The 17,919-nt window shown below is 37.1% G+C and overlaps 1 protein-coding gene across 3 annotated transcripts; it reads left to right on the top strand.

Annotated features, from left to right (window-relative positions):
- Positions 1 to 1,462: 1,462 nt before the first annotated feature.
- Positions 1,463 to 16,263, top strand: LOC145237520 (transmembrane channel-like protein 3). Of its 3 annotated transcripts, none has more exons than XM_080100418.1 (30): positions 1,463 to 1,481; positions 2,161 to 2,345; positions 2,858 to 3,004; positions 3,395 to 3,470; positions 3,615 to 3,696; positions 4,076 to 4,182; positions 4,252 to 4,342; positions 4,636 to 4,777; positions 5,143 to 5,290; positions 5,438 to 5,481; positions 5,703 to 5,856; positions 6,230 to 6,331; positions 6,424 to 6,547; positions 6,607 to 6,731; positions 7,057 to 7,185; positions 7,517 to 7,656; positions 7,967 to 8,023; positions 8,255 to 8,394; positions 8,808 to 8,901; positions 9,432 to 9,553; positions 10,075 to 10,142; positions 10,365 to 10,442; positions 10,512 to 10,658; positions 11,121 to 11,304; positions 12,651 to 12,774; positions 13,227 to 13,315; positions 13,536 to 13,628; positions 14,132 to 14,240; positions 14,371 to 14,497; positions 14,955 to 16,263. In XM_080100418.1, the coding sequence occupies exons 2-30, from the start codon at positions 2,233 to 2,235 to the stop codon at positions 15,405 to 15,407; spliced, it is 3,609 nt and encodes a 1,202-aa protein (XP_079956544.1). In that variant the 5' UTR covers positions 1,463 to 1,481; positions 2,161 to 2,232; the 3' UTR covers positions 15,408 to 16,263. The 3 variants fall into 3 exon arrangements, with proteins under 3 accessions (XP_079956544.1, XP_079956545.1, XP_079956543.1); XM_080100417.1 differs by lacking the exon at positions 1,463 to 1,481 and adding an exon at positions 1,513 to 1,690; XM_080100419.1 differs by lacking the exon at positions 3,615 to 3,696.
- The last annotated feature ends 1,656 nt before the right edge of the window (positions 16,264 to 17,919 follow it).

The following is a 17,919-nucleotide window of genomic DNA, read 5'->3' as shown; positions in this document are numbered from 1 at the left end:
CGACCTAACGCTTGAGCCCTGCAACACCATAAACTTTGAACAACCAAGTACTGATGGTGCCTATCATACGTGTATATTGAACCACACAGCAGGATTAAAACGCTTACATGTGCCTTAAGAAATCTAATTCAAATCTGTTTTCAACAAACCCATGAAGATTTTGGCCGACTGATTTTTTTAAATTTAAACTTTGATGAAAAAATGTGAACTTTGTTGTTTTGTTCCAGTCAGCTAAATATGTGTTGTTCAGTTGATAGTGTATTTGCTGCCAGTTTTACTCCTAAGCTTACAGGACTGGCTAAGATCTGTCAGTTTTATGAGTTTTATCCTACTGAATAATTCAGAAGCAAAATAACTTGGTTATGGGTGTCCATGGTTATGCTTTTTACGTTGATGAATTTCGTTTGTTTGTTTGTTACTTCTATACAAGGTTATTTTCAGTATTATTCAGTGTAATTAATAATACAAAACGTCTGTACGATTTACTGGACATACGGTAGAGCCAAGTGGTTGAAATAGAATTTATGCAACTGTATTAATCAAATTATTTAACCAAATGTGCCTTTTACGAGTTTTATTAATTTCATTGTTTTGTCGTGGTGTATGGTTTGGAATGTATTCATTTGTCGAAACTCAAAACTATCATGTTATGACGTAACCGGTTTGTGGGTCGTTGGGTGGTGCACAAAATGCCTGCTAAGAAACGAGCTTTGTGCATTCAACCGTTTCAATCCTTTTGTTTAGAAACTTTAAAAGGCCAAAAGTTTTACATTAGTTTTTCTACAAATATACGGCTTGTATTAATTGCAATTTGTCGTGGTTTGCTTCCCAAAGCTGGTTGGAACGCCGCTTAAAATGTACGTGTTCTAATGGGTAACCTGCTTTACTATTCGGTTGTATAGTACTGCTGTGCGCTATGGTTGCTTTTTTGTTTGTGCCGTTTTCTGTTGCGAAGTACGATGCTCTTGTAAACGCTGAGGTTGAAATACATTGAAATTATTGCCACGAAATCTATGCCCGAATAAAAGTTGACACTTGAGGTGAATGAAACGGGTTTGCTAGCAAGGATTGAGCAACCAAGCGTAATAAATAGGCCAAAACCTTCAGGGAATGTGACACTTTAAGATTTGTAAAAAACTGCTTATTTTATCATTACTAGCGGCCAATTCATCATAAAATTATAATGTTTAAAGGAGCAGGCTATTGACCTATCTTGTTTACCAACGTAAACAAAGTCTCCAGGTTTATCGTAAAAATTCTATCAGTATTAGGCTTTTAGGAAGTTGTGCATGGAAAGCGCCATGTTTTAAGTGTAGTCACACCCATCACACACCCCCAAGCCTTCGGGTGTTAATCAACGTCGGCGCCGACAAGAATCAATACTGATTAACTGCGACACGTGTAAGTTGGTTAATCTGCTGCTTTGTAGTTCAGTTGTTTGACCTGATTGCCCGTGTTGTGTCTGATGAACCACACATAAGGTAATTTGTAAGCCATGTGGTATGTGTGCAAAGAAAAAAGAGTTTGTACCAAAGTGATGTTTTTGTTGAGCTGTGTAGATTGCAGTACAAGTTAGCTGTGTATTGTATGAATAGACAAGTAAAAAATCTTTTTGTGCTGGTCTTATATCTGCAATCATATTCTCGTGTAGTTTTCGATCGTTGCAGAGCTGATGCGGCAAAGTTACAAGGTTCTACAGTTTCTAACTTTTAACATCAGATAGATTATCAACGCGTGGTTTGTTTATAAGTAGTTCAAACAGGCATAAACGTAGCGAAGTAGCCTGTAGCACTTGTCATGGTTATGTTGAAACGCTTTTCTGGACTTATTTTGCCAAGTTCAAGTTTTGCAATAAGTGAATTACATAAACGTAGCAAAGTATCCTCTAACACTCGTCATAGTTATGTTGATACGCTTTTCTTACAATAGTTGTGTCAAGTTTAAATTTTGTGTACCACAGTGTAAAATTTTCTTCAGCTTTTCATGTGCCTGGGCATGTATACAAACTCCCGGGTAAACCTGATCATACCCAGCGCAGGTTTTGTTATGTACCGAAACTGCCCAAGAAGTGTACAACTTTGCAAGCACGTATATTAAATAGACATTGACCAGCGAATCCAAAATCATGAATTTTTATTGTGTACATTTTAATTTTTACAGAAAACAATTTTCTACATCAAGAGTGCCGTAGTAACTGATTTGTTTATTGGCTGCTTGATAAACCAAAGTATCATGTCTTCGCGGAGGTCGACACGACGGAAGAATGTCAGAAGGCAATTCACAATCAACAAAGCAATGCGAAGATCGAGCCTCTCCAATACATTCGTTACTGTTCTGCAAGCTGAGTAAGAGTTTTAAAGTCATTTGGAAATAAATTTCAACCTCTAACCAAGCTGTTTAATATTGTAGCCTTAATCTGTATAAACCTTAATTCTGATACCCTAAAACAGTGCTTCCCAACCTTTATCGACGAATTTCTCACTTAGCAATTCAATACATTTTCATTACCTCCTAACAAACTGCATAATAGATGCTAAACAAACATACAAAGATCAATTAAACTTGGGTCTTTAATTAACACTTAAGTACAGGTCGTACCCCCAGAGCTAAAGTGTATGTTTACAAACCATATTTACAAATTAAAGTAAATTCTTCCCATTAACTTTACAAACCACTGCCCTAGAAGCAATAAGGAATTTCGTTTGAGTTTAAAGTTTTCACAAAATGACATGATTTTAAAATTTTGCAGTGTTGCTTCTGCCACAAAATCAAAAACCAGCCGACCCATACTTATTTTCTCAAACATTTTTGTCCAAATCCTAAAAAATTATCCGGAAATTTTCCTAAACTTTTCCAGTGACACCGACAATGACGTAGTTAGTGACGGAGATCTCTCTGAAAAGGATCCTGAGGAAATTCTGGAGAAAATTCAGCAGCAGAAGGAAATAATAGCGAATGTCCGAAGCCGACCTTGGCCCATGAGCAAGAAATTGAGAGTCCTCGAGTAAGTGTTTTCAAGTGTTTCGGTGTCCGTGGGGTTTGAACCCTAAACCCAAAGAGTTTGCGGTGACACGTTTTTTTATTTATTCTAATCGCACTAATCTTAAATGGTGGACGCAAAGGCTATATTTGTACGACTCGCGAAAAGGATTACAAGCGAAAAATGTTAGAAGATGTTTCATTGGTGTACAAATATTACATTTAAAACACCGCCTTTTGATCAAAAAACAGAAACAATACAAAGTGTCCTTCGTAGACATAAAAAATCAACGCTTTGTTTTTGGTCTCTGTAAAAGCGTTAAGGCTTCGTTAAAACACAGCAGAAGTTTTTCTGGTTTAAACGTAGCACACAAGAAACGACTTTTTATCAAAACTGCTCTTATGTTGTTTGCAGCGCGGCAAGAAAGTTTGTTGAGAAACACGAAGGTCGACTTTCGAAAACTAAAAGTTACAGCGAAGCTGGAAAAGCGGTTGGTACAAATGATAAACAACAATGTATTGAATGTTTCAAACTCGTTGGAGCTAAATGTGTTATCATAAATAGCGTTATGTGCAGTTTTTTGTTTTGTTACAAAACCGCTTAGAGGTAAAAACAAAAATTTATTACTTATCAGGTTTGGAGAAAACTGATTCGAGTGACAAATAACCTGTGCGCGGTTCTTACCCCGTGGAACATGAGAATAAAAACAATTGAAAGTTGGTCTTGAGTCATGACTGTCACCTCTGTCTGTCCGTTGGTGTGTCAATCAATTCATAATCTACGTCATTCATGTTGCATGCTTCTGTTTTGCAAAACCTCGCAATGCCTGGTTCCAATCGTCGATGAGCCCATGTATACGTTATGTTTCCATTAAGTTAGCCGTCGAGCAACCTGCCTCATTTGCAAGTTCATTGGGTCATTTTTCATGCGCTTTTTGTCTATGTTGAAACCTGTAACATATTTTTTTGCTAAACTCATTCGAGTTTTCCGGCATCAGAGCAATACCTTTATAGCTTCTTGCTTTAAAAACACACAAACGACCGAGACAATATTGGAACCCGTAACCTTGTGAGTAAAGCAGTTTTTTGTTGTCAGGTTATTTTGGTTCCAGCGTGGCTTCCTACTTCGTATTTCTGCGATGGCTGGTACAAATCAACATAGTCATGGGAATAATTACTACAGCTTTCTTGGTGGTGCCTGAGGTCAGTTGCAAAACTACCCATTTGTTTTTAGTTGTTTAAACACATTCAATAACCTAAACATGTTTTCAGATACTTGTTGGAAATCAGAAACATGAATATAAAGTTGTTCCTGAGATGGAGAAATCGACAGCTTGGGATCTAAATACTATCTGGTCATTGGGTGAGAAAGTGTTCTAAACAAACTGCAGAAAGTTGAAGCAACGGTTGTTGTTTTAATATAAGACTGCTGTTGCTGTTATTGTTCATTTACGAAGCAGCATAGAATATATGCTAAAGTTTATGGCATCAAAATGCGCAACTTAGTTGTATTCTGTAAAAGTGCGAATACGTAACGAGTTATAACGAGCCACACAACTGACCTGTAACAAACCGTGGTGGTCCGTTTCTCTCTGCTGGGCTTATACAAGGTATGTTTTCCTATATATTCTCCGTAAAATATGTTTCTATTCTCAGGCGGTCATATCCAAAGGTCAGTGTTGTTTTACGGTTTTTACACAAATGACAGAGTCATAGGAAACGGATATAGACTTCCGTTGGCTTATTTTCTCGTGGGAATTTCCCTGTTTGCATACAGCTTTGCTGCTCTCTTGCGGAAGTATGTGTTTAAAAGTTTTCAGTTTTTTAGGAACGTAATTTAAGTGGAGATAATAACGGCCCAAATAGACGTAAAAAGCGACATGCTTTATATTTCAAACGTTTCGGTAATTGGTCATGCCATCATTGGTGATATGAAGGCCATATCAGTTACATCCGTTTATATACACTTGAATATAAAGCATGTCGCTTTTTACGTCTATTTAGGCCGTTATTTTTACAATTAAACTTATGAACAGATACGTATATCCAAATATTTAAGTGGTTATAACAGTTATAAGATTGACAATAATTTTTGAGATTAAAAAATATTTAAAACTGTTAATATGAGGCCAGTTCAAAATTTGCTGAATCATGTTTTTGTAGGATGGCAAAAAACTCCCGGATGAACAGAAGTGCTTCGTCAGAAGATGACTTTACATTTTCTTGGCGACTTTTCTCATCTTGGGATTATATGATCGGAAACCCTGAGACGGCTGAGAATAAAGCGGCTGAGATTGCGACGTCTATAAGGGTGAAGCAAAAAGCATTAAGATTTTTTTATGGTTTAGATGATTTTTTTCATTCATTGTCAGAATAACACTTTATTTCCAAAAATTGTGACAATAATGAATTGTTATGCTTTCTGAAAACTAAACCCTAAAGTTTAATTTCTTTTTAGGAAGCAATTGTTGAAGAACAAGAGAAAGAAAAACAAGAAAATAAGTACGTTGCCGAGTATTGTTGGTATCTTTGTGCATTTTTTCAATGCTGCTAAATTCTAGTTTACTTAACTAAAATCAACAGGCTTATTAAACCTAATTAAACCAACTTGAAGCCCACACAGAGCGGCATTTTTCAATTTATTTTTGTGTTCCTATCTATAAGAGATAGATTTTCTTATTTTAATACATGAGATAAAAAAAACTTATTTTCCATACTTTCAGTCAGAGAGCTCTTCGAATCTTCCTCCGCATCCTTGCCAACATCCTCGTGCTCCTCCTGTTAGCCGGAAGTCTCTACAGCATCCAATTTGCAGTGAGCCGAGCTCAGTCGCTTGAAACGGAAGGAAGAGAGTCGACATTCTACGAACAAAATGAGGTGAACTGAACTGTTAACAAATTGTAGCACCTCAGACTCAGGGGGGGATTAAGGTTGTATGAGGTCCCTCCTGAAGCTTTAAACGAATTCATATATATGTTTGATTAATAATGTAAATAACGGAGCACAAGCACTTTAACTTAGGGATCGGGGCCTTTGGCTGTGGCCCAGTCATCACCCCATTAATCAGCCAATAACCAAGCTTAACAAAACGTTTTTTGTATGAAACAGATTTCAGCTTATGGCAAAAATCGAAGCCACGACAGAAGCTTAAACATATGAAAACAGTATATTGCTTTACATATAAATTGGAATTTATTTACAGTTCACTATTGCTTTAGGTGTTTTTCCTTATTTTTTTGCTTATTTAAAGGTTAGCATCATCGTCACTGCCGTCACCATAATAACGCCTTCGCTGTTCGAACTAATCGGGTCAATGGAGCAGTACCACCCCAGGAACGCTCTGCGCATTCAGGTACAATAATTAATGTAACCGTTCAAATTCGAAAGCCCACTTGTTCGGCAACAACACTTTCTGAACAATGTGTTTTCATTTTTATGCTGAAGCTTGCGAGAATTCTAATGCTTTACCTTGCCAACCTGTACTCGCTCATGATTGGCTTGCTTGGTCACGTGGCCGAAGCGACTGCACAGCAGAGGGTATTCCCCGCAAATGTATCATCACGTAAAGGTACGTACGCACACAGGCTACGTTTAAGTCGGAACTAAACTATACTTTTATTTTCACAGGATACTTGATCAGTGGCAATATGACGTCACAATACTTCCGTGATTTAAATACAAGCGCCAAGACTATTAACCAATCAAATGTTGTCACGCAAAACACTGAATGTTGGGAAACCCAAATCGGTCAGGTGAAACTTCGTTCTTTTCAGTTTAGAGTGTAAATGTGCAAAATACGTCATGCCGAATCAAATTAGTCTTACAAGCATTAAATCCTACAAGAATCTAGCCTGCTGTGGGATTTGAGCTAACGAAACCTCGCTTTTGTTGGTACCGTAATCATTCGACTGTAAGCCGCCCGCGATTGTAATCCACACAAACTGTGGATAAAAAATTCCGTGGCGGCTTACAATCTAATAAATACGGTATGCAATTTTGGCGGTGTTTTCATTATATGGTTTACAGCAAAATGTCAAAAATAGTGTTTTAATTATTTAATTTTCAATTCTTTTTCAGGAGCTGATGAAACTGTCTGTGATCGATTTTATCTCAACCGTCCTCACTATTCTCATCGTGGATTTTTTCAGGGCGTTGTTCGTCCGATACATGAACAGATGTTGGTGTTGGGATCTGGAAAAGAAATTTGTAAGTTGAACTTTGACCTTTGACCTTTGACCTACATTAAGATAGACCCGATCGGAAATCTGATTGTAGATTTATTAATGTAAACATTGCAATTAATTCAATTTGGCTTTCTTGATCTGTTTGACTTCTTGATGCTATTTTTTTCACTCTAGTATTACATTTGAGGTTAAGAATGCAGAAATGATTCATTAAAAATATTTAGAAAATGAGCAAAAATGAAATAAAAATAGGTATTGGTAATCGTAATTGCCTTAACAAGGGCTTCACAAAGTTTAATAATTGTTTTCGTCACTGTTAACTATTTCGGTGTAATATTAAATACAACTTTTAGCCGGAATACGGGGAGTTTAAAATCGCCGAGAATGTCCTCCACTTGATTTACAACCAGGGGATCACGTGGGTCGGTTCCTTCTTCTGTCCTTTACTCCCCATGCTGAATGTGGTGAAACTTATCCTTATGATGTATTTAAGGTAAACAGCAACTTGTACGAGAAAAAAAATGGATAAAACAATTAATAAACAGAGTTTAATTACACCGACAATAAACATTTGAGCTAATAAACATGACAACTTATTTGTCCAAACTTTAAAATGTGCAACTTAAATATAAACATCAGAAAAAATCTCTTCTGTCCGAACATTTCACTTTTAAAGCATTTAAAGTTAACTTGTTGATTTATTAACCGATTTTGATCAGAAGCAATGTTTCTATAATTATGACCATAGTAAACTTTTCTACAACGATATCTTTTATATTTACCATGTATAAATGTTGTTTCAGAAGTTGGGCAGTTACAACTTGCAACATTCCACATCAACGCGTATTCAGGGCGTCCAGGTATGTCCACATATAGAATCAGCAACATGTTAAGGAAATAGTTTGTACATTATGATTCTTAAATAATAGACATATTTATGAAACGTACTTACAGTATAGTTGGCATAAAAGCACATTCAGTTTTATTCATTACGTAACTGTGCAAAAGCGCACGTTGTTTAAGTTGTTTACAATGCAAACTTCCATTTAAAGTTGAAATGTTGTTGTAAACCTCCCAACTTTTTTTTGCAGGTCGAACAACTTCTATCTCGCAATGCTTCTGTTCATGCTGTTCCTCTCGCTCCTGCCGACAGTTTGGGTGATCGTCAGACATTCACCGTCAGGTTGTGGACCTTTCAGCAACAGACGCTGGATGTACACCATCATTTCAGGTTGCTTGTCACTAAATAGTTTAGTCTTTCTTTTAGTTTCCACCAAAACTGTACATACAGGTTTAAAATCCCACATGTGTGAGATGAATTTGCTAGCATATATTGCCGCTTAAAGGAGATTCTGACTTTAAAATCAACAGGCAAGATTATATATGCAGTACCTGAATGCATTGGAATCCACTGCTTATCATTTTATTAATACATGACAAAAATGATTTCCGTCCCTCCAGATTTTGAAAATGTATACATATTCTTAACGTTTTACATAGTTTGCGCTGTTCGTTCTGCATAATACTTGCTTAGTTGCAGGGAAAAGTTCATAGGTTTACCCTAATACCTGCAGGTACCAGAGTCTGCTCTTAAAAGACATAAACTAAATTTGATTCCTGTTGAAAATTTGGTCTTAACTTTAGAAACATTGGAAGAAGATGTTCCCTCCTGGTTCCGTGAAGCTGCCGGTTATCTCACTACACCTGTTGTTATTCTGCCTGCTATTCTCCTACTGGTGTAAGTGAAATAGAAACTGTGGTCTTTTGTTACGCTATGACTTAATACATTGAATGCTATAATAGTGTAAACCAAATAACTTTGAAAACACACACAAAGTATAGGTCTGCTATTCAGGATTTTTTGTTTTTTATTGAGGTCGCCATAATATAATGTTGATCAAGATCTTCGGGCCAGATGCTTTCACTGTAAAAATATTTGGAAAATTCCTGTTGGATGTGTTTTTAAGTTTATTGAAAGGGATTTTCAATCTTCGCTTTTTTTACTTTCTGTTTTGAATAGAATTGCTGAAATTCTAAACCACTTATTTTTTGTTTCTTTTTTGTTTCTTATTGATATAATGTTGATCAAGATCTTCGGGTTATGCGTTCACTGTAAAAATGTTAAGTACATTCTATAACTGTTGGATGTGTTTTCAAGTTTATTAATCTTTGCTTTTATTTACTTTCTGTTCTGAACAGAATTGCTGAAATTCCAAACCACTTATTTGTACCATCTTTAAACAACACTGTTATATTTTTTTACCCCAGCATGATAATCTACTACCTTCAAGCAGTAGCAAGTTCAACCAAGGAAGCCAACTCGCGTCTCAAACTTCAGCTTCATTACGAACGGAAAGAGGGAAAGAAAAATTTCTTCCAACTTGGAGCAGGTAAAAACATTTTGATCTCGCATTCTTTGTTCAAATCGGTAAACCAAAGTTACTCAACTTCTAAATATTCGGTGGTTGCAAGTTCAAATCTCACCAGGGGGTACTGTAACGCCGAAGAATTGTATCTTACCTGATAGTGTCCACATATCGTCTGCCATAGCTTTCAATATGACCAAATCGTTTGTTTTTAAGGTTGTTTAGTGCTGGTTAGCTAGCTTAAACTTACATAATATAAAATCATCGGGCCAATTTGATAAATGCGTTGCAGATAGTGCACATTTGGTTTGACCTTACCTATAAGGTCTCATCAGAGCAGCTGGTAGGCTGTACAGGCTAGTGTAGCCATGTAACACCACTCCAGTTTAAAGCCACAAGTGGGCAACTTAGTTCAACAAATAATATTTCTTTTCAAAAATTAAGGCTCATATTATTGCAGTAAAACCTACACTTATGTTTAATTTTATGTACATGCATATTTCTGCTTTACCCTATTCAATATGTTTATTTCCATCAACTTGCAGGCAAATTGCAACAGCAAGCAAGCAGAGAGATGTTAAAGAAACCAAGCTTAGTCAGCAACGTTTTAACAGTAAGTAGGACAACTTTACCGTTTAACTTACTTTAATACAACACTGTTTTTGATCAAGCAACGTTTAAGTCAATGTCGAATATCTTGTATTGTCAAAACTGTGTTTCAGTTCATCCAGAATTGGAGAAATATAACTGAAATTCGACTTTATTGTTTTTTTATTAAACTATTCACTGATAGAGTTAAGAATTGCGAACTCAAGTTTCTTGTTTTTACTTGTAGCCGATTGAGGAAGATTCTACAAACGACCCAATGAATTCGCAAAAGAGCTGTGAGGACTCCCAAGAAGATAATTTCCACGTGAGCTATTGTTATATTGGTCCTTTTATAATAAACCAAACTAATATTACTTTATTATTTCTTTAAAAGGACTCAACAGAGACACCTAGCAGACGGATCGGTGGGCGAAGAAAATCGATTCGAATAAAACCTGAACGTCATTATCATGCGGATAGAAATCGTTTGACCAGGCAGTCGCTAGATGTCGCATCAAACCACGCTACTGAATTACTAAAGGTACATCCACTAATATTTGGGCAGGGACTTGGCCGAATGGTCCGGCGCGCCAGACCCATATACAGACATAAAAAACCTGTATAACCGAGTGTCGCTCATCCAGCAATTTTATTGTAAACAATCGACGTTTCGACGTCCTATACAAGACGCCTTCATCAGGATAATGACATCATATCTTGCAGGACAAATTCTTATAAAGCGACAAAACCCACACACGTAAAACAGCGATAACAAGATCGCGCGTATGCAAACTCGCACCAACGCAGTGACAAAACAATAAAAAACCCTGATCGGGATTCGTCCCCGGGAGTGTCCCAAAGCTTTTTGACCTATAAAGGCAAACTGTAACATATTTAGGTTTGTCCTCCTTTGGGTACTGGGTACGAACCGAGAAAAACGAGAACAAAAAAGTAGTACTTAAATGAATCCGTGTGGCAAAGTTGAAATGCTTTATTTTATTAGGATGACTCTTACAACACTGTACCACTACGTCACACACATTCTGATAAACACGTCACGGTTGATGACGTCACAGCACACGACGTTACTTCCGAAAGACAAGACCGCCAATCGCAGGATTACAGACCAAACACTTTGGAGACAACGCGATACTTTGACGTAGAAGATGACATCACAATGGGTTCAGGTATCGTCACGAATTTTGCGATTCAATAAAGTAGAATTAGTCAAGTGATATCGTTTGTAGCAAATATTATATTCTTTGATCCCGTCTAGTGGCACAAACCGCAATTTTAGCAGGGAATTTGACGTTGTACGTACAAAGCCTAAATTCTTATAAATCGGCAGACACATATTTTGAATCCACCTTCTTGTTTTTGTTTAACTTAACAACAACTGATCATTGTTCCTCGTTTGAGAAACTGAAGTGTTCGTAGAATTTCCTCTACCTGCTGTTTACCGTACCAATGTGCACTAGTTAGTGGTTTGTTACCACTTGGCACAGCTGCTAAATACACTGATTACATAGGGTGTGTTGTTGCCTAATTAGCCCAATTGCCAATGTAAGGTTAGGTTGCCAGTGAAATCAACACAAAATTCTGCGAAATTTATGGAACGTTAACAACATGTTCAAAAGCATATGCAACACAAGGTTATATTGAATGGGTAAAATGGGTTCTGCTTTGTTTGCTATTTAAAATCTACTGAAAATTCGAAGAAATAGGGTGAAGGTTTGATAAACAAGGTTATATTTGTTGCTAGCAAGTTATGTGTATCCCTTTGTCTGCTTTCGTTTCCGAGAATTGGAAACGTAAATAATAAAGTGGTACGTGCAGTTTTTAAAGCAAACATCAGTTAAAGTCAAAACCCGCACCCAGTTTGTAACCCCTCCCCTTTATTCGGACGCCAGTCAGTGTACTGGTTTTTATTACCCAGTCATCTGTGTGGTCAGTTGTTAAACAAACAATTTCTGTCTTTATATTTGGTCAACCCACCTTTGGATATGAAATCGTTTTCGTTCCTGTTCCTTTGTATTAAACTTAAGCAAACTGTGAGTGATTCAAACTAATGCTATTTCCAAGTACAAGACGTTTTATTAGGATTTTGACCATTTCATTGAGCGCATTTTAGCCACACCGATATCGCAAAGTGTTGTTAACAGCTGATAGATGACAAATGGGCAACTTGGTTTTGGTATTAAAAGTGTTTGTTTGATGGTTTAACACTTAACATTTTTTCTTAGTGGTATAGTTTTGAAATCTTTTTCTGGAAGTTTTATCAAAGAATTGGTAATCATAGTGTCAAACATTTAAAATACATCTCACTGTTCAACAAAGTCACCAGAAACAATACAGGATTTTTGATTTATGCACAAACACTCCTTAAACGTTTTGATTGTCTGTCGGTAAGATTAATTATGTTAAAAGTAACGTTGTTAACCGACTCAGTATTCACCAGTCGCAAAGGCGTTTGTTTGTTCGCGTCAAACATTGTTACGAAACGAAGCTTGGTGATACTCGCTACTGTCAACAGATTCGACGAACTGGCCTCGACCAGCACCGCGTCGCACAAAACAACGTCGTCTCTCAACGGACAAAGGGAAATCACCGCCAGGGAATGCACCGTCGCCTTTCGTAAGAAGTGGATACTTGTCAAGGCAAGCGTTTTTCTGATGTCAGAGACTACTTTTTTGCTTAGGAAAGAATATTAAGCAGCCTTATACGCTAAAAATGTGCACGCAAAGACTTTCTTACCACAAAAACTGTATGCCAGATTATTTAAGAAATAACCTTTAAAACCTGATTGTCTTTTTTGCCCAAATTTTGTGTTTTTTGAAGAAATCCTACTTCTACTGCACTATTACTGACAAAATTCATGGCAGGCTTAAAGCAAATACTGTATAAACAGTCAAGTTCTTATCTCTCTCTCTGTGTGAGCTTATAAATGTAAACAGTGGTTTTGTTTGCCACTTGAAAAGGTAGCTTCAAATTCGCCGTAATAACATGTTTTCTACTTACGCTTACCTTTATTGCAACACAACTTTGCTTCAAATGCAACCTTGCTGCATTCAAATTATTGATTTAAATTCTCGCATGTTTTTCCAAGTAGTGATGGAGGTTACCCGGGGTCATCAGTTTCACCGAGGTCACAAAGGTTCATCCGAGAGTCACCCTACCTCGATTCACCAGGGCGAAAAGGTAAGCTGAGGTCACTTTGGTGTCATTTTCTTTCAATTACTCGATGTAAGCCAGTTTTTCGCTTAGTAATTCGTTTCAAAAAGCAAAATACTGTAGCGAAAAATATTTAGTTTCGAAATTCAGTTATTTCGCAGAATGTTTTTACAAAATTACTATCAACGACAACTTTGTGGTATTTTATACAGCCAAATATGTTGAAACGATTTATCCTTTATCATAGAGTCATATGTCGTAATGAGCGAGAGCGACCACAGAGGTCCGGATGAAGGAAGAAACTTGAACAAATCTTCAGAACATCGCGAAACTTCCAGCGGTATGTAGACGAAAGGCGCACTTGAAAGTGTTTTATGGCCTACAGTAAATTGCATAGACGTTTGAGGAAACTTTGGGAGTTGCTTCATGTTGGTAGTTCCCAAGTTTCTGCTGAACATTACTATTATTTAGTGCCAGAAATTCGCCAAATATCTACCTTAATTCTGGGTCTTTAGCTTATTACTGCCAAATATTCTATCTAATTAAAAATAGAATAATCCGATTTCTATGCGACAAGCATATATGCTTTACTTAAATGTCGTTATAAAACTTCCAAAAACTAGTTGGCCTCTAACAAATTAAATAATTGCGGATTATGTGAGTTGGTATTTCTGCAAAAGTATTTCGCGTTGTGTTGAACCATGTGCAAAAATATGTTTTAACGCCATTCATCAAGAATCCGCTCGCATCAAAGTACACAAGGTCGCTTTTAACACAAACCTAACCTTGGTATTTCAAAAGCCGCCTTGTAACTATCTTTAAAGACAACACTTGGTATTACAGGGAAATCTACTCCAGTTTTGATCAAAGTGGAAGATAGGGGAATACACGAAGCCGATACGGCGCAGAGAGAAATTATTCAAACTCCGGACGGTTACATGATTGTTGAACGGTAAGTCTTAAGGTTGTGGGTTGAAATCCCGTTCAAATCCCCAAATCCAGTAAAGGTGAACTTCAAGCGCAGTATTCTATTGCAACCACCAAAATCTCAAAATACTATTTAGATCATTTGATTTTTCTAGGAACTGTCCCGATTCACTTGTAAGATGTGAGACACCGACCAGACGACCAAGACATCCTCACATATATTATTCGCCAACTAACAGAGAACAACGATCTTTTTGTAAAGCGTCGTCTTCTGAAACACAGGTAAACATTTATTCAAAAAATAGCTCAGTCATTGGTTCGAATCCCACCACAAGTTGCATTTACCGCCTGTTGTATTAGCCGTGTTATATACAGTGGTGGCATTCAAATTTGTCAGCCGGTTCTATCACAAAAGTGGTATTTTTAAGCCAGTTCTGCTACAATAAGTTTATTGACAGTAATCAATGCTAAGCGGTTCGCTGATCTCATAAAATTTCGTGAGACGGTTCAATAGAACCCATTCCATATATATATATGTGCCGAGTGTGCCGTAATTGCTGGTCTGCATGAAAGCTTTGGAGCTGATTCCTCAAGTGAATACTGGTTCAAGAGACCTGCAATAAAACTAGAATAAGTTCGAGTCAGTGAACACTATTTCGAGCTATATGGTCTCACCAGTGCAGATTTCATGTAGTATAAGTTCCTTATCCAAATAGAAAAGCAAACTGTTAAATTACAGGATCCGTCCGAGACAGACAGCTTAAGTTCACGGAGTTACGTCACCTCCGACGTTCTGCGCATGTGCAGAAAACGTTACGCAACTCCGCTTGACGTCAGACAGGAAAGTCTGGATGGAGACTTTGTTTACGTCATCGACCCCGGAAATAATTACATCAGAATGACGTCACCAGGACGTCATCACGTGAGAAAGTTGGTCGGGCGAAAATTTCACGATAATTACGTTTACGTCAGTGAGACGCCATCTGCCACGTCATCACGTCGTAGTTCGTTTAATGACGTCAGCAGGAAGGTAAGTTTCAATCGGATGAGACGACAGGATACATCCGGGTCACCAGCGCCCCTGCCACATTTTATAGATGAAGCTGACGAGAGAATTACTTCGTTCTCTGCTGATCTGCATCAAGACAATAGCTCTGCTGCGAGGAATGAATGTTCGAAGGCTAACGAATGAGTCGGCTAATTTTTGTTAGTTTAGCGCCCAGACACATTTATCACTTCCAACAAATAAGCTATTGCTGCCAGGAACAATGTATAACCGAGTATTGCTCTTCCAGCAGTTTTTATCTTGCAAGATATGCCATTATTGTGATGAAGGCGTCTTGTATGGCAGTGGTCGGCAACCTTCGGGTCGGGCCCAGTGCCGGTCCGCGAGGTGTTGGTTACCGGGCCGTATATATTTTTAGGTTAAATACTCTAAAACATTTTGCCCATATTATCTCTGGGACGATATACTAATTTAGGCGTTTTTATTGCTAAGTATGTGTAGTTTTTTAAGGCCGGTCCGTTATCAACGTCGAAACATCGAATATATGTAACAAGAACTACTGGGAGAACAATACTCGTCAAGATATTTATCACTTACTTGTGCAAATTTTGTTTTCAAGTTTATTAAAGGCCTACGTCTTAATATCGCGGCAAAATTAAACTCCGAATAATAATTTATAATGTTAAGTGTAAATAATAAAATGCAATAGCAAACAAAACATCCCAACTTGAAACAACAAACCAAACATTGCTTGAGTTTGTTAAAAAGAGGGTAAAATTTACTTGTTGTCTGTGCTGCTTGCCTGGTTGAACTTATAATACAGAGCCTTGCATTTAATCTTGCTCTTTTGCGTTGTGTGCAACATGATATATGATACCGGTTTATAAAGTTGCTGTCAAGTCGAGGGAAGTTCCAAAACGGTCTGGGAGGTCAAATTTCACATAGTTTATCTGTCGATGAAATTTGAAGATATGTATTATATTATTCTCGCTGTGTTTGCATTTGTAGCCCGTGGTTGCCGAAATACAAACATAAATCTTGATATGAATGATCCTTTGTATGTGAAACAAATTAAAACATATTTTTTTGTAAGAACCTAAACCCAAAGTTATTTTGTATTCAGGGCTGGTGTAAAACAGGTTTTAAAAGTCCAATTGCACTTACAGTTTCAAAACATAAGTTTGCTAATACATTAACCGAGAGTTGTTATTAACTGTGCCGCAATTACAAATATGTAAGTTATATGTTTCTGTAACAGGAATGTGCATCCTTTATTGTTGGTAGGTGTCGCACCTTTATATAACATTGGTTGTCGTTACTTTGTTGCAAACATTATAAGCTATCACATGCTGAAAAGTTTAAATGATCTGCTTAGAAATAAAAAAGAATTGCAATCACTCCCTAGGACTGCATTAAAATATGACGTGGATTTTTTATTGTGCTAATAATAAAGCAAATTGTTTTCGAAATGTCTTCGCCTCAAACGCGGTGTTAAATAAATATCGATCATTTTGGCAGCATGTACGTTTCTTGACTGTCAGATACAGGAGATTTTGTTGTTATCAAGCCTCAGTGATAAACTGGAATTCGTATTTTCACCCCGCATGACCCTAGAATTACTTCACAAAACGTCCCACGCACGTACGACCTGTTTACGTTGAGGCTTTGAGCAAAACTCGATCTCAGCCCCCTGCAAAGCGTAAGAAAACACCCAAAACATTTTCCATGACGTCATTCAAGTTTCACGTGACACCAGGCAATGAAAAGCGTCATTGTTTTAGTTTATAATCTCGGTTTTGCAAAAACATGTAAACTTAACAAAAACATTTTCAAGAAGTAAAGTTGCGGCTATTTGATATGCGTCAAATTTAATTGTAAACAAATCAAATGTAATTACGCAATACACAACAGAAAGCGTTAGCATGCAAAATACCCCGGTGACATATCATAAGAGATATGTTTAAGCAAGAATAACGGAATAGATAAAGTTCAAACATAGAATTCAATTATTTGAAATTGACAAACTTCATCTAACATATAAAAAAATGCGTACTCTCCAATGTTAGCATGCAAAACGCGCATTTACGATTTTACTCGGCCAAAAACAACAAACAGCGTTTAAATAAACACAAAATGCAACTGTTTTTATTGCAAGCTGTAAAGCAAACAAACGATTTGCTGCATTGCTTTAAGCTTTCATGGCATTACTATAATCAAGTGCTTGTCCATGTTGCACAATTTTATATCATCACACCATAAAAGTATTTGCGACTTCTTTACGATCCGTCGTAATGCTGTTTGTTTAAATTTTTATTGGTTGCTAAGCGACAAGAAGTCTGCAAAGTCTGCATGTTTGTTCGTGCTTTTTTCCAGAACGCAATAAAACTTCGATCATTGACATTAATCTGTTTATTCAAAAGCCATTTTTTCGCAGGCCTTGAACTTATCGACGTGTTGTTTGTCACGTAACTATGACGTCACAAGCAGTTGCAGGTGATGTTGTATATAATTAACCGCGTGACCGTTGTCGGCATGTTTACAAACGTTATCGCTATATATTCGCAGCAATTTTGACACCTTTCAGTTGCTTTAAAGTTGTGCCTCATCGAGCAAATGCATTTTTGAGAGTTTTTGTGTAGTTCATCACAAACATTTCAGGACAAAGCGTTTAAGTAAATGTTATTGCGAGACTTCCTAC

The sequence above is a fragment of the Phallusia mammillata genome, chromosome 7 (assembly GCF_965637545.1).
Source record: "Phallusia mammillata chromosome 7, kaPhaMamm4.hap1.1, whole genome shotgun sequence".
In the NCBI taxonomy this organism is placed as follows: domain Eukaryota; kingdom Metazoa; phylum Chordata; class Ascidiacea; order Phlebobranchia; family Ascidiidae; genus Phallusia; species Phallusia mammillata.
The sequence above is the reverse complement of the archived record's forward strand: the minus strand, read 5'-3'. Positions and strand labels throughout refer to the sequence as shown.